A 22,504-nucleotide genomic window follows, 5' to 3' on the forward strand; every position below is an offset into this window, starting at 1 on the left:
AATGTTTTGGCTTCTCCCACTGCAGCTTCTTGCACAACAACAAGATTTCCAGGATTCATCCAGGGACATTCTCTCAACTGGAATCCCTCAAACGGCTGTAAGTAAAAAATATTGCCTGCAAAGAGGACTTGTTTATCTTCAATCAGATGGGCAGGGCCTGAGGCAGAATGTGCCTGGTTGGCAAAGCTTTTAGTTGTTGCACTTCTAAGGCCACTGCTAAGTTTATAAAACAGTTTTGATTGGCTCTAAGAGCTTATTTAAGCACTTAGAAGTTTCTTTATGCTAGTGTCTAATTATAATCAGCTTACAGCTTCATAATGCCACAGGAATGAACGTTCCTGGAAAGCCTTCACAAGGGTTTGAACCCATAAAACATCCTTGAAAAATGTAGAAAGTCCAGGTCACGGATATGACCTTGAACTTGTCTGTAGATCAGTATCTAACATGGTTAGAAAAATCATAGTCATAAAAGAAAAGGCTCGTTTTCTAGATTGAAATTAGTCAGAGGAGTGCCAGGGGGCATGATTCCCTTTCCATGCAGGAATTCCCCAAGGTGCCATTCCCACATAACCTGTCTGTCTCTTCAGCTTACTTCTTTCCTGCTTTGGTTTTATGATCTCTGGAAATAAGTTCTATGATGTGTTTGGGAGAAAAAAAAAATGCAAAAGGTAAAGAATTTTGGTGTTCTGCCATGATTTTCAAGTACAATAAAGTAATGTATTTCTCACTGCTGCCCTGGGTGATTTCTGCAAGCAGGTAAAATGCTTCACTTCTCTTTAAGAGGGAATATTTTGTGAAATGCTGTCTGTAGGTGCCAGAGAAAAAGATGGGATGTCTATAAAGTACTCGGTCATGGCCCTGGGTGAAATCTCACATTCTCAAATATGTGACCCTGAAAGTGTTAGATTTTTCTTCCTTTTTTGCTTGTTTGTTTGTTTGTTTGTTTATTTAGGATTTTGTTTTTTGTTTTTAGATGGCAGTGCTGGTTTTGAAAACCATGACAATGGCCCAGGCCCATCGACTGTAAAACTGTCAGTGGGGAAGGAGGCACAAACTAATCCCCCTGTAGTCCTCATTTATCCTCATGGATAGCACTGCTTGTAGGAATGAGGTCAGTGCAGGCAAGAGGCTGGGGGCACTGAGAGGTCACTGGAGCTCCATTTGCTCTGGTTCAGGCTTGTGCTGCAGTAATAAAAGTTCTTCCAGTTGTGCAGAAATGCTGCAACCCCTCACAGCTGGTTACAGGAAGGGTCTGATCCCATCCACAAATAAATAAAGGAGGAGGGTTTTTTGGAGCCAAAAGAGAAAGGCTTTAACAGAGGCAGTTCTTACAGAATTCAGTAAAGGTGGAAATCTCCATCCCAGGGTAAAAAACCAACATTTCAGTGTCTCAAGTAGCCCAAAACTGCATAATCCAGTTTCACTGAATCATTTCTATTTGAAACTGGAACAGTTTATGGTCGTTTTTCAATTAAATCTTTCTAATTGGTCAGGCATCCTAGCTAACCATCGTGGCAATGAAATACCTCAGATTTTCACCTGGGATATAATCAAATGCAGGGCAAAGCACCCAGGTGACCCTTCCCTCTGGAGGGCTGTGCTCCCTGCAGAAGGAGGCAGCCCAGCAGCTGCAGCCTGGGCACTCAGCTAGCTGCCTTTTGCTGGCTGTTGCAGGCGGCTGGACTCCAACTCCCTGGTGTGTGACTGTGACCTGCTGTGGCTGGCAGAGCTGCTGAAGCAGCACACGGAGCAGGGCAGCATCCAGAGCGCCGCCACCTGCGAGGCTCCGCGGGACCTGCACGGCCGCTCCATCGCCACGCTGACCGCCCAGGAGTTCAACTGCGGTGAGCCAGCCTCTCCATCGGCCCCCTCAGCCCCTGCAGCTGGGCTGTGGGCTGCGGATTGATCCCTCCAGCCCTTTTCCTCCCTCTTCCCTCTGCTGGAATCCTAGTTTCTCCCTCCTTCACTGCTGAAATGGGAAAATCCCAGTGGGGCTGCAGGAGGAAGCTGATATTCCCAGGGGTGTTGGAGGCAGCTCTGTTTTGGCTGGTGGGTGTTGTCTTGGCTTTTTGCACAGAGTAGGGCTGGTAAAGGATCTGCTGCACCAGTGGCCAGACCAGGAACTAGAGGAAATATCCCACATTAGGCTGAAGAGAAGGGGAACACTGGGAGAGCTGCAGTGGCAGGAAACACAACTGGAAACCTGAGGGAGGGCATTGCAGATATGGAGCTGAATGCTGTGTTTGACTGTGGTGTGACTGATGGATTTTTTTAGGCTGTTAGTCTTTAAACTTGGAGTTTTAAACTTGGTTTTGTTCTGAAAAGAACTTAAAATTAGTTATTTCATATAGAAAAAGACAAATCTCTGATTTTTAAGTGGAGGTGAGACAGAACTCTGATTTTTAAGTGGAGGTTGGCACAAACATTGGCTGTAGTTTCATGGTGCTTTGCTGCTGGTAGAGTCAGTTTGAGAAATTCCCACCCACGTGGGCTGGCTGTTAGCATCCCCCCTGGATGTGCCAGTCCAGCTGTGCATGGCCCTGCTGTGAGCCAAATGTGTGAGCTCAGCTAGATTTTGGAGAGCTTTTCTCTTTTTGAATTCAGCTTTTCTCTTATGATTTCATTATTAAAAAATAATAAATTGACAATTTCACAGATTAATTTAGCGCACAGCCATGCAAAGAGTTGAGTTGGCACAAACAGGTCTGTGACCTCAAGGGAGGGGGGATAGGAAGGGCCTAGGGAAAGCAGCTGGGGACACATGGAGTGGCTGTGCCACACAGCAAGCTGTCCCCAGCACACTCCCAGTGCCACAGTACAGCTGTTCGTGCAAATTTGTTCTGGTTCAGGCATGGAAACACAGTGGGGTGTCTTGTCAAATTACCAGAGCACCTGGTGGGAAGATTTTGCTGGCATTTGGCTTTCACCCTGGTGATGTGCCAGCTGGGAAGACAAATGACAGAGAGTTCAGCACAGAGCTCTACCCATGCAGGTGGCTGATATTTGAGTCAGTCTGAAAGCTGCTGGTACCATTAACCCATGGCTTTGAGCAGCTGTGAGCCACAGGGGCAAATCTGCCCTGGGTCACTGTTTTGTACTGAGGGGCTGTGCTGGGTTTGGGCTGTGCTGGGTTTGGGCTGGGCTGGGTTTGCCTTTGGGGATTTTTTCTGAGCCATTAATTTGTGGTCTGAGGAGTGAAGGCTCTGACCTTCCATTGGAGGAGGTGACAGGTTCTCAATTTTAGGAATAATCCAGCTAGTTTTACTGGATCACTGGTGAGCATGGAGATTGTGAAATGGGTAAGCTTTTTGAATCACAATCAAGCACTCCAAGCTTGTCTATAAATTCCTCCGTTTTAGCACATCCTTTCCATGTTTAACTTGCTTGGTGCTTGAGTACATTCAAAGTGAAGAACACAGTGAAAGGCTTGGCTGGATAGGGACAGGATGATGAATTAGGGCCATAATGAATGAAATCCTGTTGGGAAGGAAGTGGTTTGGTTTGCAGGGAGCTGGCTCTGTGTTCAGGTGGAGAGAAAGCTGCAGGCTGCCAAGGGCAGAAAAACAACCCAAGTGAGGATGCTACTGACTTCTTTGCTTCTTTGGGGGGGAGACAGGGACCAGCTCTTTAATGACCCCCTGTACAGTCAGGTCTGCGGGAACTGATCCACTGCCCAGCTACTGGGAATAGGAACAGCAGCAATTCCCCAGGGCCTTTACAGGTGAATGATGCTATTCCTTCAGGATATTTGCAGGTGTCAGTGAGTTTTGGGGTGGCTCTGAGCGGATGCTGCTGTGCCTGGGGCTGTGCCTGTTCCTTGGGGCATTGCAGGATGGTGTTGTGTGCCCCACCATACCCCAGTTGGGCTGCAGGGGGTTTTGGGCTGCTTTGGACTGGGTTCTGTTCAAATGGTGTTTTGCAGAGAGGCCTCGAATAACCTCAGAGCCCCAGGACGTCGATGTGCTCCTGGGAAACACAGTTTATTTCACCTGCAGGGCAGAAGGCAACCCAAAGCCAGCCATCATTTGGCTGCACAACAAGTAAGTCACAGGCAAGGAGCCCTGGGGTGGCAAAGGTTTTCAAGCACTGAGCTCTTCAGTGCCTGCCTGTAATTACAAAAGTTGTTTCACACAACGTTAAAAAAAAAAAAAAAAAAAAAGAAGAATAAAGAAATGGTTATTTCATGGGTTATATTTACCTTCCTTTTAACAGCATTCTCTGGTGACCATGTAATCCAAGTGGTGTTTTCATCTGCATTTGAAATATTTCATCTGTGTTTGTAATGGAATTCCAAGAGCTTATAACTTTCCTATAAACATACTCTGCAGGCTGAAAGCAGTTGTCTTTTGATCAGGAAAAAAATAAAATTAGAGTTTCATGTTGCTCTCAGCCACCATGCTTGCCATTTGTTAACTGCTGAGACACTTCTCACTAAAGGCTGATCATGGTAGGTATAAGGTTTCTTTCCCAGGGGAAAAATTGCTGTGCTCCACTGAAGGACAGAATTTGCAAACTCTTGTATAGGTTATGTGCTAGATGCCAGAGTGTTCTGGGAAATGCTGCACAATAAAATATTCTGTGCCCACTGTGGAAGTGAAGCTGCCTTGCTGCTTTATGAACTTCTTGTCTGGTGAAGCCTGAGCAGGGCTTGGTTATTAATAAAAATGATCAATGTGTGCTTCTTCAGCAAACCCCCCACCAGGCAGAGTTTCAGCCCAGAGCAAAAGTTTATGGCTGAGTTAAGTCCCTTTGGAAGGAAGGTTTTGTTAGGGAAATGCTGGCAGGCTCCCAAAGACAGCATTGTAAGAAGGATAATGATAATAAATGCTCAACAAACGAGATATGGCTGGAGAGAGGAGACATCAGGGGAATTAAATAAATGCCCAGCAAGCAGATTAGATTGCATAGTGGGTTCAGCCTTTGTCCTAGGGGGAGAGAGGTCCCTTCTTCCCTTTCCATCATCTGCAGCCATCCAAGATTCCTTCGTGCTGGGACAAATGGGATGCAGCACTGGGACCTTCTGCCACGGGCTGGGATCCAGAAGTCACAGGTCACTGCAGAGAAAAGGAAGATGTTTCACAGCTCTAGGGCTGGGTTGGAGTCCAAGTTGTGTTGGGGTCCCATGGTGGCTTCTCAGAGCTTTTTGCTCCTCTCAGGCCTTTGAGTCTGGAGTTTGAATAGCAATGGCTGCACACAAGAACAATATGAATTCATTGTTAAATTTGCACTTAGTGAGTAAGGGGAGCAGGCTTTCCAGGCCAGGACGCCCTGACAATGGCAGCGATGCTGTGGCACGGGAACAGAGTGCTCTCCTGATGGGCTGTAAATGTCCTCTGTAATCAGTGGGGAGAGAAAAAGCAGTTCACCCAGGGAGCAAATCAAAGCTGGAGCTGCACTTCAGTGCTGTGAGTCAGAACTCTTGCTTCAAATTTCATGAAGTCTCAGAACAGCTCCAGGAAACACCAACTTACTGCAACGCAAAGCCCCCGGATCCCCCCGGGGGGAACCACCAATCTTTATTCTTTCAGATTTTTCCTGTTTGTGGCTGTTTTTTCAGTAATAAGATTGACATGAAAGATGACAACCGCCTGAACCTGTTGCAAGATGGTACCTTGATGATCCAAAACACCAAGGAGTCGGATAAAGGCGTCTACCAGTGCATGGCCAAGAACATTGCTGGGGAGGTCAAGACACAGGAGGTCGTGCTGCGCTATTTTGGCACCCCATGTAATTGGCTTTGCACCCCTTTACAAGTTGGGGATGGGAATGGAGCTAAATCAGAGTCAGTCCAAGCTTTGTATGTGCTAAGGTGTTCTTGGTGTGCTGGGGGAGAGACTGGAGGCAGGCAAGCAAGGCCTGAGCTTCAGGGGTTCATACTGGAGTGGAAAAAAGGGTGCTTAGGGGTTGAAGGTAATTTGGGAGGGAGTTTGAAGTCTGGGATGAATTCTAAATTCTTCCCCAGGCTGAAGGGGACATGGGTGTGGGGATGTTCCAGCACTGGGCAGTGGGTGTGCGGAGGTGGCAGGAAGATGCTGAGGGCATTGCTCACAGCGAGGGTTTGGATGTCAGGGAAGAACCAGGGTGGGTTTCTGGGTTGCAGAGGAGTCCAAACAACTTCTGCCCATCAGTGAGCAGGCAGCAGAGCTGGCTCCTAAATCTCTCCTTTCCTTCCAGCCAAGCCCACTTTTGTGATCCAGCCACAGAACACTGAAGTACTGGTTGGGGAAAGTGTCACCCTGGAGTGTGGGGTCTCTGGGCACCCCCACCCTCGCATCAGCTGGACCCTTGGCACGGGCTCTCCTCTGCCACAGGATTCCCGTTTCACCATCACCAGCTCTGGAGGACTCTTCATCCAGAACGTCAGCTTCTCCGAGCAGGGACAGTACAACTGCAATGCCAGCAACTCTGAGGGATCCATCCAGGCCACAGCAAGGATCATAGTGCAAGGTCAGGGCTCCCAGGCTGATCCTAGGAGGGTTCTGAGACACAGTGCTTGGTCAGTGGGGTGTATTTGGGTCTTGTGGCTGGTTCTACTCCCATGAACTCCCTGAGTTTGCTGCCTTAGTGTTTCCTGCTGCTCAGCCATTGCTTTCCCTTCCAGATTCTCCCAGGTTTCTCGTCATTCCCACGGATCAGACAGTAACTGAGGGACAAAGTGTGGATTTCCCCTGCTCTGCTGAGGGTCACCCTCCCCCAGTGATTACCTGGACAAGGGCAGGTACTGCCTTACTTCATTTGTGGCTTCTCTCTCCCATGCCATCATCCAGGGGTGTGGGTGGGAGCACCTGAGCTGCTGGGCCAAGGTGGTGGATTGCAGTGGTGGCCCAGGACAAATTGTGACCAGCACAGACCCAGTGCCACGAGGAAGTGTGTTGTAGATCACCAAGGGTGGTGTTAAGCTGTGAGGAAGGAGCATCTTGGGTCTCTGTCACAAGGAAGGAGTGTGATGGTTTTCATCAGCATGAAACCCATGGAAAGCATTACACTTCTTCCTGCAGTGCCTTCCCACCTCCTCTGAAAAGACAAGCCCTGGACACTCCAAATCAATGGATATCAATCAGAGAATTGTTTGATTGGGAAAAGACCTCTAAGATCATGAATTCCAGCCTAAACCCAGCACTGCCATGTTCACCACTAACCCGTGTTCCTAAATGCCAAATCTACACTTTTTTTTTAACACTCTGGGGATGGTTCCACCAATTGTTTTGCAGTACCACCATGGGCCAGCTCTGTGTCATTGTCCTTGATTTGCTGCCCTTGTGGAGCACATTGCAGAAGGGCACCTTTCACTGGCACACCTCAGAGTTTTCTCATAGCTTAGGAAAAAAGATTTTGGGACAACAGGTGGTGGTGAACTTTTAAAGTCTCAAATAATTGTTAGTGCTGGCTCCACTGAAGTGATCTCATCCAACACTTTCTGGGACAGAAGCCAATAATGCTTGGCCCAGAGGTCCTCCAACTTTTCCTTATGCTTCACAAGCCATAATTAATGGTTTAGGGCTGTGGAGATTTTGTGGGTATTGTGTTCCAGCTTCCACAGCAATGGTCCTGACGCCGAGTTAAGAAGGGCCAGCTGAAATTCTGCTCTGCCAGCATGTTCTCCATCTCCTTTAACCTGTTTTCCTCCACTTCCCAGAGAATATATCTTATGCACATGGAAAGGAGAACAAGTGACAAGAAGTGAGGCTCATAACTGCTTTGTAACCAGGTTTGCACTCAGCACTCCATAAATAAAAAGCCAATGAAGCTTTACAGTGCTTTCACATGCTGAAAGCAAGACAAGAGGAGGGGAGCATTGAGATGAGCATTGCTCATCTCAAAGCCACTTTCCAGAGCATAGGGGTTTTGGTATTTGGGATGAATAAACAGAGGATGAATAAATGGAGGAAAATGGAGTACATTAAAAAACAGTTGCTAGCCTGACAAATTTTGATAATTTTACTTGGGCTTGTTAAAATGGTTTAGCTTTCAGCTTTTCTCCTGAAATAGAGAAAATATTGAAACAACTGTTTCCAAACCAAAAAATCAGACCAGCAAATTTAGAAAGACAAATGTTCCCATTTATTTGATGAAACAGAGAGTTTGGATAATTGAAGAGTGATTTGCTATCCATCAAGGGTCAAAAAAATCTGCAGGTTGCACAAAGAAAATTCTTAGGAGGAAAGAAAAAGGGTTCCAACTCTTCCCAGCTGATCAGAGAAGACAACTCAGTGTGTAAAGGTGGTATTTCAGGGCAATTGATGCTGGGAAGGAAATGAAATGTGTGACTATCACACAAACTCCTCCAGTGATGGTTATGCCTTCAAAATCTAGAAACAACACAAAACACTTTTGTGACAATATTAATATAGGAAGTAATATAAAAGCAGGTCTACCTGGGGGTGTCCAGGTGCAAATAGGACAAATTGCATGCTGAAAATGTTCTGAAAATCCACACGTGTCAAAGCACACGGGACATAGGGCAAGTACAGTTTTATAAGTTCAGCAAATCCTCATAAATGACAAGAATCCCCAGTTAGAAACACAGGTAATGAATGGTAATGAACAGGTCATGAAGTCATTCCTCTTCTTGGTTCAACCCCTTCTGAAATCTCCTTCCTTGCTGGTTGTTCATGTCTAATACACAAGGAGGTGTCTTGAGAAGGAGTCTTGTCCTTGATTCCCACAAGAAGCAAGATCAGAACTGGCCCTGAGGAATTTGTTCATCTGACAGGAAAAGCGCCAGCCTCAGGAAACTTTATAACAATCCAACAACAGCCTCCAGAGCCACGGAGAGATACAAACAACACACCAAAGCAGAAATCATCCTGGCCTCGATGGGATGAGGAAACTAACGAGCTGCTTGATCCCGCAGGTGGGCCCTTGCCAGGCGACCGGCGGCACAGCGTGCTGGCCACGGGCACGCTGCGCGTGGGGCGGGTGGCCCTGCACGACCACGGGCAGTACGAGTGCCACGCCGTCAGCGCCATCGGCGGTGCCAGCGTCCCCGTGCTGCTCTCCGTCACCCCGCGAGGTGAGCCGGGCCAGCACAGCCGGGGCCTTGGTTCTGTGGTAAATGGATGGAAACCTGGATGCTGAGAATTTTAAACTCTGTCAGCTGGAGCATCTTTTCTAAAAAGGCTTTGAATTAAGGATTTTAAATGGTGCAGCACATTTTTGTGGAGTCACCCCAGGTAGAGATGCAGAGGAGCAGAAAATAATGAACATAAATTAAAAATAAATTTATGAACAGAGAGCTTGGTGGTAAGACAGAGAGCCCAGGGTGAGCTGCTGCTGCCCCTCTGCAGAGCCCTTACAAGAGCAGCAGCTCTGCCTTCCCCATGCTGAGATGTTTCTTTACACACAGATTTCTCTGTTTTCCTTGGTGCATTTTTCACCCCAGTGACTTTTTTCCCCTGTGTTGCACAGTGATCCCAGTGTTCCTTCATCCCCCCCAAGACCTGGTGGCAGAGACAGGCCAGGATGTTTCCATTTCCTGCGCTGCCCAGGGAGACCCAAGGCCCACCATCACCTGGGTCAAGGTACGTGGTGATTTCACATCACTGGGGAGAGGGACAGCTCCTCTGTGGGAGAATTAAACAACTCTCCCCTTCAATACCTCTCCCAGTTTCATTAGTTTTGCAAAACACGTGGATATGGACCAACATTTCCACTGAGATGGGGTTTTTAAGAGAGCATTGCAGTTTCTCAGGCTCAAAGCCTTGCAGCAAGTATTGTCCTGTTCTTCCTTCCAAAAGAGTTACTTGAAGCCAGTGTCATTCCTGGATGATATAAATACTTGATTGACCATCCCTGGAAGCAAAAAAAAAAAAAACCAACCCCCCCCCACAAATAAACCAATCCTGAAGATTGTTTTTTTTTTCTAAGTAGTTTTTCCTTATATCCATGATTCCTGCTGATGGTATTGGATGATGCTTGTTGGCTCCAGCTGAGGGATCATGGGGCAAAGCCATGATCCCTCAAAATCACACAGCAGCCTGGCTGCTCTTTCAAAAAGTTCATTAGATTAAGTTCTTTTGGCCTTTTTTCTGCTATTCTGTAGTACAACACTTGGGACTTTCCTTGTTACCTGCCCTGCCTTTGAGCACAGTCAGGCACAGAAAATGCTTGAGCTACACTTACCCCAGAAAAGTCTGATGGGAGCTGAACCAGCTTTCTTCCTTTGCAGCTTTCTGTGGGCTCAACCAGCAGTGGGAGCAGAAGGAAAGGGCCTGAGAGGGCAGAGAGCAAGCTTTAAGTTGTGGCAGGGCAGCACAAAGATGTTAAGAAGCAGGAGAATAAAAAAAGGCAAACCTAAAGTCACATCTGCCACCAGCCAGGTTGGGTTTGAGTGATGCTGTCAAAGCCAGCAAAAGCTGGGATTTGCAGGTCAAGGCCAGCAAAAATCCATCAGTTCCAGGTTGTCCTAAAATGGAAAATATTTTAACTTAATTCTGTGCCATGAAACTTCTGTGGGGGCATCAGGGCCTGGGAATAGTTCCAGCCAGCGTGTCTGTGTGGGGTGTCCTGTGGGGACAACCTGGGGAAGGAGCTGAGCAGGGACCTCCTGACCGTGGGTCCCATCAGGAGCAGGTGTCCTTGAATGTCTCTATGGTTTCTCTGGAAGAGCAATGCTAACATCTGGTGGCCACATGTGTTCATCACATCCATTCCTGGGTTTGCTGAGCAGGCTGAAGGCTGGGCTGGTGGGAAGCTTCCTGTGCTCTGACACAGCTTCTGTGTTTTGATGGTGCAACAGGAGGGCATCCAGATCACAGAGAGTGGCAAGTTCCACATCAGCCAGGATGGGACCCTCTCCATTCAGGACCTGGGTGTGGCTGACCAGGGCAGATACGAGTGCATAGCAAGGAACCCCTTTGGCTTCACCTCGAGTGCCATGCAGCTCACCATCACCGGTACTGTATCTCCCCCCGAGCCTTCTCTGGCTCCCATGTAAGGACCTGCTGGGTTCTGTTCACAGCTACACATTGAGCAGATAATTATGTAAGAAATTATTTCTTCAGTTTCTTTGCAGACAGGTCCTTTTGGATGGGAGTCACCTGGCTGGGAAAGCCCACGCACCTCCCAGCTGCCCCTCGCTGTTTGCTCAGCTGAGCTGCAGTTGCTCCCTGCAAAGCCAAAGGTGTTGTCTTAAACCTCCTCCTGTGAGCCCAGCTGTCAGTGTCCATGTAGTTATTGCCTCTGCTGGGAGGGAGAAACTTATTAAAATGTGCCAGTGTGCTCACAAATCATCATCTGACCAAAACCTTGCATGCCAGGGATGGGAGGAACAGAACAACGCTGTCACTGCAAATGCAGGGGTGTAAATGTCTGACAGCCATAGAATCACAGAAAGGCTGGAAGAGACCTTCAGGATCATCAAGTCCAACCTTAGACTGTCCAACCTTAGGCTTGGGAATGGGAACTAGGTCTGGTTTTCAATATCCTGCTCTGTGCGTTAGGGAAGCTGTAATGAACAAGGAGGAGTAGCTCTCCTCTGCTGGTCAAACCAGTGGTCAGGAGTGGAAATTGTACCTCTTAGAGGGTAAGAAAACTGGCAAAAGAAAAAAGAAATCAAAGACTAGCAAAAAAGTTTTAAATATAAGTAAAGAGCAGTTCCACCAATAGCCACAGTGGCTAGTAAGTGACTTATTAGATGAATTTAGTAACATTTTCCATTCAGGGGCTGTAAGCAAGGAGCTGAAAATGGTCAGAAGTGTCTTTGTTGTTTGAAATAATTCCTGAGATAATTTCTGTGGTTTATTCTTGATTGGTACCTCATTCACCAGCTGGCTGTAGCATAACCAGTAGCTAACTGGGAACTGGTTTGTTCAGCTCTGACAAAGGCCCTGGCTTTAAAATGCATCCTGTAGTGATTTTAAAGAAGTGATGTCTTTACTTCTGAAGGTATTCCAACAACAACTTTGGTATTTTTATCTAAAATGATGTAGCAAATGTGTTAATACTAAGTTTGAACTATTATTATCATAAATATCTATTAAATACTGCCAATAATTAATAAGTAAAGTCTTCCACAAAGAGAAAATTAATATATGAGCAATATACTTAAATTAATTTCATTAATTTGAGAAGTACCTTTGTGGGAAGTAAATATATTCTTTTGCATTAACTCACTGTGATTTTTACATTTTCTTTTTGCAGTTTATCCACTAACCAGAACAGACATTTTTTTTGCAAAGCTGTACAGGAGAAAATGTGTGCCCACAGACCTCTCCTGAAAAATTCACTCTCTCTTTCAGGCAGTTCCCATTCTTCAGAATAAATAAAATAAATTTATGGTGTTTATATTACAAACAGAAATGCTGTTTGCTCTGCAGCGAGGTCACTGGAGCCGGAGCTGCTGCGCAGATTTTCATGAGCTGGGAGGGCCCATGAATATGGAAGCAAATTGAGGGTGTTTTGTGGTTTCTTTGTGCTTTGGGCAGCCACGGACGTGGGGCGCAGCGGGGACACGTTTGTGGCCACGTCACTGCGCGAGGCCATCAGCAGCGTGGACCACGCCATCAACTCCACACGAACTGAGCTCTTCAGCAAGTAAGTGTGGCAAGGGCCTGGAGCTGGGGCCTGAGGTAGAAAAGTGATAAAAACCCACAAGAAATGAAGCTTTCTCAAAGCTCATTTTGGCACTGGCAGCCCGCAAAGGAAAGCTGTGGGATTGTTGGAGAGCTGGAATTTGAAGCTGCACCATGTAGGGTGTGATAGAGCTTCCCAACAGATTTGGGATTCTGGAAAAGTGTGATACACGAGCAGCATCTCTTCTGTCACTTCTATCTGTGTTTTGGCAGCTGGAGTTGGTTGTGGAGATAGTGAATAAAAAGGAAAATAATCAAAGCAGTCATTTTATGAATGCAACTGACTTTGTAGAGGGTGTACAGAAATAATAATATAAAAATTCCAACCATTTCCTCAATAAAAAATAAATTCTCGAGTGAATATGATTCAATCCTTTTCTACCCCAATATATGTTTTTATTGGAAGGATGGATAGCTTGTATTAAGCCAGAAACCCTCTGGGTTTCAGCTGTTGAAAAGTGAAAAAATAAATTGCTATCACAGAAAACACCCAGAGAAACTGAGGGAATTAAATATGTGCATTTTCCTGGGGAAAAATATCCTTTCTTTAATCATCTGCAATGTGCAGGCAAGCCACGTTGGTCTCATGCACTAATTTGGGGGCCAAGCATGAGACCAGCTTAGAGCCTGACTCTTGCTGCTTGTAGGGTCTCACTGCCCTGGGCAGAGTTGATTAATTTTAATGTTCCTGCATCACTTTTAATTTCTGGAAACAGGCGCCCCAAGACTCCCAATGACCTCCTGGCTCTGTTCCGCTACCCAAGGGACCCCTACACCATTGAGACAGCCAGGGCAGGGGAGATCTTTGAAAGGACCCTGCAGCTGATTCAGGAGCACGTGCAGCAAGGGCTGATTGTGGACATGAATGTCACAGGTAGGAGAGATTGCATTTCCCTTCTTAATTTTGTGTGCAGGATGAAATGAAAACAATGATATGTAGACATCCAGGAAGTTTAAACTGTGCAGTGGTTTATCAAAAATCCAGATAAAAATAGGGCATATCAAGAAATGTGTTGTTTGGGTGGCAATTCTTTCTATATCTCATGTTTTTTTAACAGCTGAAGAGCTGATCTTATGTTCACTGAAACAATTTGATACCCAGGAAAATGTTTTAATTCCCTGTTTTGGTAAAGGTTTCTTGGATGGCTATAAAAGCTCTATACCTTAAAAAAATATTAGCCATCTAACCAATAAAGGAGTATCCTTGTGGGTCTGAAGTTCAGACCCTCAAGAGATGGTCTGAGATTTTTCCTGCCCTCCAAATGGCAATGAGAGCAGTGCTGTGAACTCCAAGGTATTTGGGTGCTGTTACAAAGGAGGTGGGATATCCCTTTTCTGTCTCTACTACTTTAACCTCTTAGCTACAAATTCAGGTCAGTCCCAGCAACTCAGGTTCCTTCTATCGAGGTAAGACAGCAAATAAAGCAGTGTAACACCAAAAATACCTAATGAAGTACAGTCATAGAGCAGTTGGACCCCAAAACTTCCTACCTGGCACTTCTGTGATATACAACAAACATTCCTGTAGACTGTGTGCTTCTACCTATACGTGAGATTCATCATGTAGCAGGCATGTGTGTTTGGGGCCTGTAAATATTTTTTCCTGCCTGGATGTATTCCAGGGTGCAAGGAATGTCTCTCCAGGCAGCAGGTCTGGTCTGGGCTGGTTGGACTGCCAGCCTCTCCTCCTCATTGCCCTGTCAGCATCCACACAATGCAGCATCATTCAGCACTTTCACACGGCCCAGCAGTGCCCTGGCAGTCACCCACAGCTTCCTGCTGCTCGTCACGTAGAGCTTGGGTGGGTGACAGAGCTCATGGTGGCAGCAATAACCCAGGGAGCCATAAAATAAACCTAGAACAGGGACCAAGACCACCCCCACAGTTTGCTTTGCCAGTCACATTATTTCTGGTTTCCAGCTCTGTGCAGTTTAACTCTTTTCCCTTTCTCTTTTGCTTTGTGGGTCCGATGTGATCCTGTGCTTCCTTTGCTTCCCACAAATTCCACAGCAACACCACGTTCAGAGACCTGGTTGTCCTATGCCCATCCCAACAGGGGTTTTCACACAGAGCTGTTCCATGGGACAGTGGGAATCAGGAGGCCACAGGTGATGCCTGACCTGGCGCTCTGCCCTTCCCTCTGCAGGCTATCGCTACAATGACCTGGTGTCCCCTCACTACCTGACCATGATCGCCAACCTGTCGGGCTGCTCCGCGCACCGCCGCACGCCCAACTGCTCCGACATCTGCTTCCACCAGAAGTACAGGACCCACGACGGCTCTTGTAACAACCTCCAGCACCCCATGTGGGGTGCATCCCTCACAGCCTTCCAGAGGCTCCTCAAACCTGCCTACCAGAATGGATTTAACCTGCCCCGAGGGTTTTCCTTGGCAGAAGATGCCAGGGATCTGCCCCTTCCTCTACCTCGCCTTGTCTCCACCGCCATGATCGGGACCGAGACCATCACCCCCGATGACCAGTTCACACACATGCTCATGCAGTGGGGACAGTTCCTGGACCACGACATGGACCAGACGGTGGCAGCCATCAGCATGTCCCGTTTCTCAGACGGAGCCCCTTGCAGCGAGGTGTGCACCAACGACCCTCCCTGCTTCTCCATCACTGTCCCTGCCAACGACCCCCGCGTGCGGAACGGGCGCTGCATGTTCTTTGTGCGCTCGAGCCCCGTGTGTGGCAGCGGCATGACCTCCCTGCTGATGAACTCTGTCTATGCCAGAGAGCAGATCAACCACCTGACGTCCTACATCGACGCCTCCAACGTTTACGGCAGCACGGAGCAGGAATCGCGGGAGCTGCGAGATCTGAGCAGCCAGAAAGGGCTGCTGAAACGAGGGCAAGTTGTGCCCAGCTCAGGGAAGCACCTCCTTCCCTTTGCTGTGGGGCCACCCACGGAGTGCATGAGGGATGAGAATGAGAGCCCCGTGCCGTGCTTCCTGGCGGGAGACCACCGTGCCAACGAGCAGCTGGGGCTCACGGCCATGCACACGCTGTGGTTCAGGGAGCACAACCGCGTTGCCACCGAGCTGGCCGCCCTCAACCCGCACTGGGACGGGGACCTCTTGTACCACGAGGCAAGGAAGATCGTGGGGGCCCAGATGCAGCACATCACCTATGCCCAGTGGCTGCCCAAGATCCTTGGGGAGGCTGGGATGAAGATGCTGGGTGAGTACAAAGGCTACAACCCCAACGTCAACGCGGGGATTCTAAACGCCTTTGCCACGGCCGCTTTCCGCTTTGGGCACACCTTGATCAACCCCATCCTGTACCGGCTGAACGAGACCTTCCAGCCCATCCCACAAGGCCACATCCCCCTGCACAAGGCCTTCTTCTCCCCTTTCAGGATCATGCAGGAAGGGGGGATCGACCCCCTCCTCCGTGGGCTGTTTGGGGTTCCTGGGAAAATGCGGGTGCCCTCTGAACTCCTCAACATGGAGCTGACAGAGAAACTCTTCTCCATGGCACACTCTGTGTCACTGGACTTGGCTGCTATCAACATCCAGAGAGGGCGAGACCACGGCATCCCACCCTACAATGACTTCAGAGTCTTCTGCAACCTCTCCTCTGTGCAGGAGTTTGAGGACCTCCGAAATGAGATAAAGAACTTGGAGATCAGAGAAAAGCTCAGGAGGTACTGTAGCCTGGATGTGGAAGGATCAAAATTACTGGAGACCAGTCAGTGAAAAGTTCCTGCTTCTTCCAGTACACCCATGGATTAACCTTCCCAGATATTGCCCCCCACAGATGTTAAGATAGGGTAATAACTGTGGTTTAACAATCAGGTTAGACAAATGAAGTTTCTCCAAGTGATCAGTCTGGTTTTGGGTGGAATGCTGTCAGGCCCTGCTGTGGTGTAGTTTGGGAGCAGATTGAGCCTTGGAGCTATTTTCCAGTCAGATTAAACTGCGTCCTATCTGCCCTGTCTGCCTCTTCCAAGGCAGGTCTTTATCCTATTGTCTTTTAGATAAAACCATTAAAAATATTGTCCAGATGAGTTCCCTACATACAAATTTCTATGTTGGTATCAGATTTATATTATCACCACTCTTTGAAAGCCTCTCAACATTTTTTTTTTAATATCTGTTATCCTGCAGTTTATATGGAACTACCAAAAATATTGACCTGTTTCCAGCACTTATGGTGGAGGATCTTGTCCCTGGGACCAGAGTGGGACCAACACTGATGTGCCTGTTAACGACTCAGTTCAGAAGGCTGAGGGATGGAGACAGGTATTGCCATTGGAACCATCCCAAATCCTTTGGTATTCTCTTTGGGAGGTTTTTTGCCTTACAGAAAGAAGCAGAATCTGCATTTTTTTCTCATTTACTGTCTTATGATATGAGGAACAGTGTTCTCTGTCCAGTGTATTTGCAAGAACACTTGTCACAGTTACTGTCAAGGTGTCCTTTCTTGATTTAATGATTCTCATTTCACTGCAGAACACTGGGAATCATTGAGGATGTTCCCAATATCGCATGAAAATCCTAGAAAATGTCCACAGGAGCTTCTTTCTAATCCCTCTTTACTGCTTGTGTGAACGAGACACCTTTGCCTGCTGATGCACTTAGGGCAGTATCACAGGGATTTGTGGGTCCAGAAAAAGCCATCTGTGTTTGCAGCCACCTGACACCAGAGCAGACGCTCATTTTGAGGGGTGTGGGTGCTGCCACACAGATGTCAGGGAGCTCATCTTCCTCTCCCAGCCTCACTCACTCACTCACTCACTCACTCACTCACTCACTCACTCACTCACTCACTCACTCACTCACTCCCTCCTCTCCCACTCCTGAGTCATGCTGTGATTGCACCCCACTGCAGATTTTGGTATGAGAACCCCGGAGTGTTCACACCAGCACAGCTGACTCAGATCAGACAGGCGTCCCTGGCTCGTGTCATCTGTGACAACAGTGACCACATCCAGCAGCTGCAGAGAGACGTGTTCCAGGTGGCATCATACCTGCAGGGCATGGTCAGCTGTGAGGAGATCCCTGCCGTGGACCTCCGCCTGTGGCAGGACTGTTGTGAGGGTAAGGAGGGGGATGCTCTGGCACTGACTGGTGTGGGCATCACTCTGGGTGGCATTTGTCACATGCCACAGCAGCTTTTATGGAATTGTAGCTGATTTCTGGCTGTACCATGAGACCCCTGTGTCAGCAAATGGGTGCAAAGAGAGCTGAAGATGGAATGGAATGGAATGGAATGGAATGGAATGGAATGGAATGGAATGGAATGGAATGGAATGGAATGGAATAGAATAGAATAGAATAGAATAGAATAGAATAGAATAGAATAGAATAGAATAGAATAGAATAGAATAGAATAGAATAGAATAGAATATTTCAGCTGTAAACGACCTACAGCAATCATCCTGTCCAATGTCCTGACCAATTCACGGCTGATCAAAAATTAAAGCAAATTATTAATTATGTCTTAATTATTATTATATCCAAATGCTTCTTCTAAACCCCTAGAGGTTTTGGACATTGGCCACCTCTCTAGGAAGCCTGTTTACTCTGTTAGCTTCATTTAATCTCTCTGAAACTCCCCCTCACTGAGGGCTTTGGTCTCTGGCTGAGGAAGAGACTGAAACAGGACATGATCCCCACCACATGTCACTTCACAGATATATTTGGGAGCCTAAATCTCTGCCATTAAACCTCAGATCCTGCCATGGTCCCCTTGGGCTGCATTCTGGTTCAGATGTCCATTTGAGACATGGTAATCCACGAGTGATGCACACCCCTTTCCACACCATGGTTGCCTCCTTCCCTCTGTCCCAAGAGATGTGTCCAGGGTGGATGGTGCAGGAGGGCAGTGCTGCCTTGTGCTGCTGCAGTTCACACAGTCCTGCTTCAAACACCAGTGCTCACTGCAGACTTTCCCTTCCTTCCCAAGACTGCAGGACACGAGGGCAATTCAGGGCTCTTTCGCAGCGGTTCCGAAGCAAGAGATCTCCTGGCTTCAGCTACCCAGAGGAAAACCCTGCAAAGCACAAGCCTGCCTTGCCCAGGTGCAGTATCACTCCTTCTACCTCCAGTTTATGAAACAGAAATTTCAATATCTCAGCCCATTCAGGCCTCTGAATCTGGTGCTTTGCAGAGATCTGGGGTCAAGGGTGGATCAGTAGAGAGGTGCTGAGCTCAGCCAGTCCTCCACACTTGAGTGCAGAGCCCAGCTCTGATGTGTAAATACCTGGGCTGAGGGGCTCTTTGGCAGTTGGCCCCTTCCCTTTGATGCTCGCTTGGAGGCTGATGTTGGAGAAGGCAAAATGATTCCCTCACCTAGGAAGCTGCAGTTTGCATAACCCCTTTCACTTTTTATCCCTGACCCCAGAGATGAGGCACCCTCACCAAGCTCTTCCTCCAGAGAGAATCTTGAGTCCCTTGTGGCTGAACTGGAGAAGACAGTCACTTCCCTACGGAAACAGGTAAAACTTTCATGGAGTCATGAACCTCAGCAAAGAAAAGTTGAGCCAGCATTTTCTCATTCTCTATCTTATTCTTATTCTTATTCTTATTCTTATTCTTATTCTTATTCTTATTCTTATTCTTATTCTTATTCTTATTCTTTCTGTATTTGGGGCAGGTTAAAAATTACCTGTGCAGTGGTGCAGACTCCTCTCAGAGCTGCTGCTTTCTCCTCCCCAGGTGAATGCACTAGAGAGCCAGCTGAGGTGGCACCACAGGAACACCAGCACACGTGGACAGGGCAAGAGGATTGGGGACAAATGGAGAAAGAGATGACCATGTTGCCTCCTTGTGTAAGATCAGTGTGTTTGTTCTGGGCTGGGGCCCCACAGGGTCAGTGTGGGGGGACACCTCAGCAGTGTTCCCATGCTGGGAGGATGGAGCAATGAGGTGATGAATGGGACATGAGGTAATAGACTTAAATGCAGCAGGTTAGACACTTGTTTCTGCTGGCAATGATTAGTGACTCACTGGAATGGGCTGTCTGGGGACGTGGTGGCATATCCATTCCTGGAGGTCCTTTGAGAACTGGTTTGGCAAAGATGGGGAAAGACATAAGTATAGGATGGACCAGGTGGTTTGGGTGAGGTCTCCTGGGCCTATTCTCCTGGGACTCTGGGTAGGTTTATTCTAACAACATTTAATGTCATAACCCCAAATCCAAGAGCCTCAGAAGGGCCTTTGTGGGGAGGGATATCACAAAGCTCAGTGATGGAGTGGATGGACTGGTTCTTTCCCAGGGGAACAAGGACATCTGTGCAGATGGAGCAATCCATCATTTGCTTACAAACTGGCAGAGATTTCCCCCTGCCCATCTGAGTCACCGTGCTCCTCACTCCTGAAGGCAGCAGTCCTATGTTTATTGAGCACAAGCCAGGGCAGCACAGCTGTGAGGTGCCTGTGTAAAGTCCCTGTCAGCCCCTGCCATCCTGAGGACTCCCTCTGCTTCTCAGCAGTGACACAGTCTTGGCCAGAACTCCAGTCCAGGTGCTCATGGGCATGGGGAACACAGCCTGAGCTCCCTTCTCCTGCTTCCCACGGAGATCCCTGCAGCCTTGACAGAGAGGCTGAACAGCTCCCGGGTACCTGCCAATCTGGGGAATGTGGTGAATGGGTTTTATGTGTTGCAAATGATTACTTCAGGGACAGGAGCAGAGGAGTTTTGAGAAGTGCAGTTCTGCCAGGCAGTCAGTACTAGGAGGAGCATTCATTCTCTGAAGTTAGATTAAAGGATGGGGCAAGCAAAGGCTGGTCTGTGCTGATAAACACAGGAAAAAGCAGAAAGGGAAAGCCTGGAGGCTGGCCAGGCTGTTTATCAGCATGATTTGGTGTTTTGGTCTTTACAGATTTTCCACTCAAACAGGGACTCTGCTTCAGAAATGTGACAGAGTGCAGTGTGATGTATGAGTTGGCTTCTCCCTTGCCATTGTTTCAGATCCTTGATGAGACCTGGCTATACAGGTTCCCTGAAAAGTATTACTATGGGTTTAAAGGTTTTCCTGCCCCAGACCTGCCAGGCACTCTACAAACAGCTCACTCTGCCTCCAGCTGCTCCTACAGAACTTTTCTGCTTTCGTGTGCCATTTCAGGTGCCCTGTGACCTGCACTCCTGCTCTCCACCAGCCAGTCCAACCCACCCCTACAGGCTCAGAGAGCCACCACGAGACCCCCTGGTGCTGTGCCTGCTCTCACACCCCCTGTCCCAGGACCACTGTACTTTTGCCTGTATTGAACCCTCTGCACTGACTGTCTACGAGTCCCTCAGCCCCTGGACCCTCCCTGCCCTTGTCAGCCTGCCAGGGATGGGCTCTGCCCTCAATGGTGACAGCCCAGAGTCTGCCAAGGTGTCTCTTTCTTCCACAGCCCCAGGAAAAAGAGACAAATTGAAGCTGCTTGAATGCCACTGTTCTACTCCACTCCTCTTCCCATGCACTGCTGTCACCACCCACCAGCCCTTGTGTGAACTGTCCCTTGGACACCCATCCAAAACAATTCATTAAGGGGCTAAACCTTCGTCAAGTGCACTGTGGTGCCAGGAAACATCTGGAGAAATCACTAAAAAAAAAAAGACAAAGAAACATGAAGCCCAGAAGAAATCCCAGCCATCTTCTGATGTCACCAAAAAGACCAAGAGGAACCTCAGGGTTGGGTATTTCAGGATGGGATGCCAGGTACAGTGTGGCCACCTTGGATCTCCAGCTGGGCTTTGCCAGTTGTTGGTGACAAGTGGCACATCCCATGGCCCCAAAATCACCTGCCATTCCTCAAAGCCATTTTCCTCAGCATGACCTGCATTCTCCAACTTTCCTCCCATTTAGGGGCTTAATTGGAATTATGCTCCTCTTCCTTTTTTTCTCCCTGCAAGAAGGCTCTTTGCTGGAAGATGTATTTTGAGTGTAAACGTAACAGGACCTGGAACAGAACCTCAGCTAATTAGGTGTAATGGGTGCTCTCATTAGTGGAGGGGAGCTGCTGGTTTCTGTCAATTAGGCTGAGAGGCCACGCTGTGGTGTTTGACACGCGGGTGGATGCAAAATGCTGTTTGTGTTTCTGGCTCCCTGGTGCTCTGCAGCCAAACCAGGGCTGTGCAGGCAGCTCTGCTGGTTTGGGTGCTCTTTGGAGGTGCTCCTTAGTGGTGCTAGAACTGAAGTCCCTGTGTACCCACCACAACCCCAAATCTGTGGACAGATTGGTTTTTAATACATCTTTGTAAGCTGGTCACGGGTACTGAAGAGGAAATACTTGATCCATCAGATATCTGTGCCTTCCTTATCTTTATCACTTTTACTGCATCCTCCCACATTCTTTTCCACAGCACAAGGACCAGAAACTTCTATGAACATGCTTTTTCTTCTTTATTTTGTTTTTTAGGTGTTTTATAGTACTAAAAGGGATTCAAAGCAGCAGGGATGCTCCAGGAACTGAATAGGAAAATAATAATAAAAAAAAGATACTCGAAAAAGGTTGTGATTTATCATCTCTTTCCTTGCATGGGGCTGAGCTGTGTGTGTATGTCCTGTGCAGACAGAGGTTTGCAGGGATGAGTGTGTGCTCTGCATGTCTGGTAGGCTCAGCTTAAAGGCAGTACTTAGTCCTCAGGGATGTTTGTCATTTGAAAGTACTCTTTCATTTAGGTGCAAATCAAGATCCAAAGCCTTGCGTGTTAGAAATCAGCTGCACTCATCCATCACTGGTACCACTGCAGGATCTAATCTGGCAAAGGTCAGTAAAGGTAAATCAGCTCACAGTCTCCTTTTGCACACCAGAACTTCAGGGAGACCTCATTTAAAACAGTGAGGCATGAGCTCTCTGTGCTAAGTCTGATCAGATTTTTTTTCAGGGCATAACCAGGCAGCCCCTTTTGCTCCTGGTGGAGTGTGACTTGAGGAGCACACTTGTCACAGGGGCTGCAGAAGGACAACACAGGGGGTGTCCCTTCCCTTTGG

General features: G+C 47.8%; 1 protein-coding gene across 1 annotated transcript in view; it reads left to right on the forward strand.

Moving 5' to 3' along the window:
• Positions 1–21,813, forward strand: part of LOC103818710 (peroxidasin homolog) — a 42,082-nt gene extending 20,269 nt beyond the window's left edge. Inside the window, exons 6-23 of the mRNA XM_009093100.4 lie at positions 26–97; positions 1,675–1,844; positions 3,923–4,040; positions 5,558–5,727; positions 6,175–6,447; positions 6,602–6,718; positions 8,855–9,013; positions 9,409–9,521; positions 10,739–10,895; positions 12,426–12,534; positions 13,289–13,446; positions 14,719–16,222; positions 16,686–16,820; positions 17,410–17,618; positions 18,487–18,601; positions 18,925–19,018; positions 19,239–19,351; positions 20,648–21,813. Of these exons, the coding sequence (XP_009091348.3) occupies positions 26–97; positions 1,675–1,844; positions 3,923–4,040; positions 5,558–5,727; positions 6,175–6,447; positions 6,602–6,718; positions 8,855–9,013; positions 9,409–9,521; positions 10,739–10,895; positions 12,426–12,534; positions 13,289–13,446; positions 14,719–16,222; positions 16,686–16,820; positions 17,410–17,618; positions 18,487–18,601; positions 18,925–19,018; positions 19,239–19,334 (3,769 nt within the window). The 3' untranslated portion in view covers positions 19,335–19,351; positions 20,648–21,813. The remainder of the gene's footprint in view (positions 1–25; positions 98–1,674; positions 1,845–3,922; positions 4,041–5,557; positions 5,728–6,174; positions 6,448–6,601; positions 6,719–8,854; positions 9,014–9,408; positions 9,522–10,738; positions 10,896–12,425; positions 12,535–13,288; positions 13,447–14,718; positions 16,223–16,685; positions 16,821–17,409; positions 17,619–18,486; positions 18,602–18,924; positions 19,019–19,238; positions 19,352–20,647) is intronic.
• The last annotated feature ends 691 nt before the right edge of the window (positions 21,814–22,504 follow it).

The sequence above is a fragment of the Serinus canaria genome, chromosome 20 (assembly GCF_022539315.1).
Source record: "Serinus canaria isolate serCan28SL12 chromosome 20, serCan2020, whole genome shotgun sequence".
NCBI classification, from domain to species: domain Eukaryota; kingdom Metazoa; phylum Chordata; class Aves; order Passeriformes; family Fringillidae; genus Serinus; species Serinus canaria.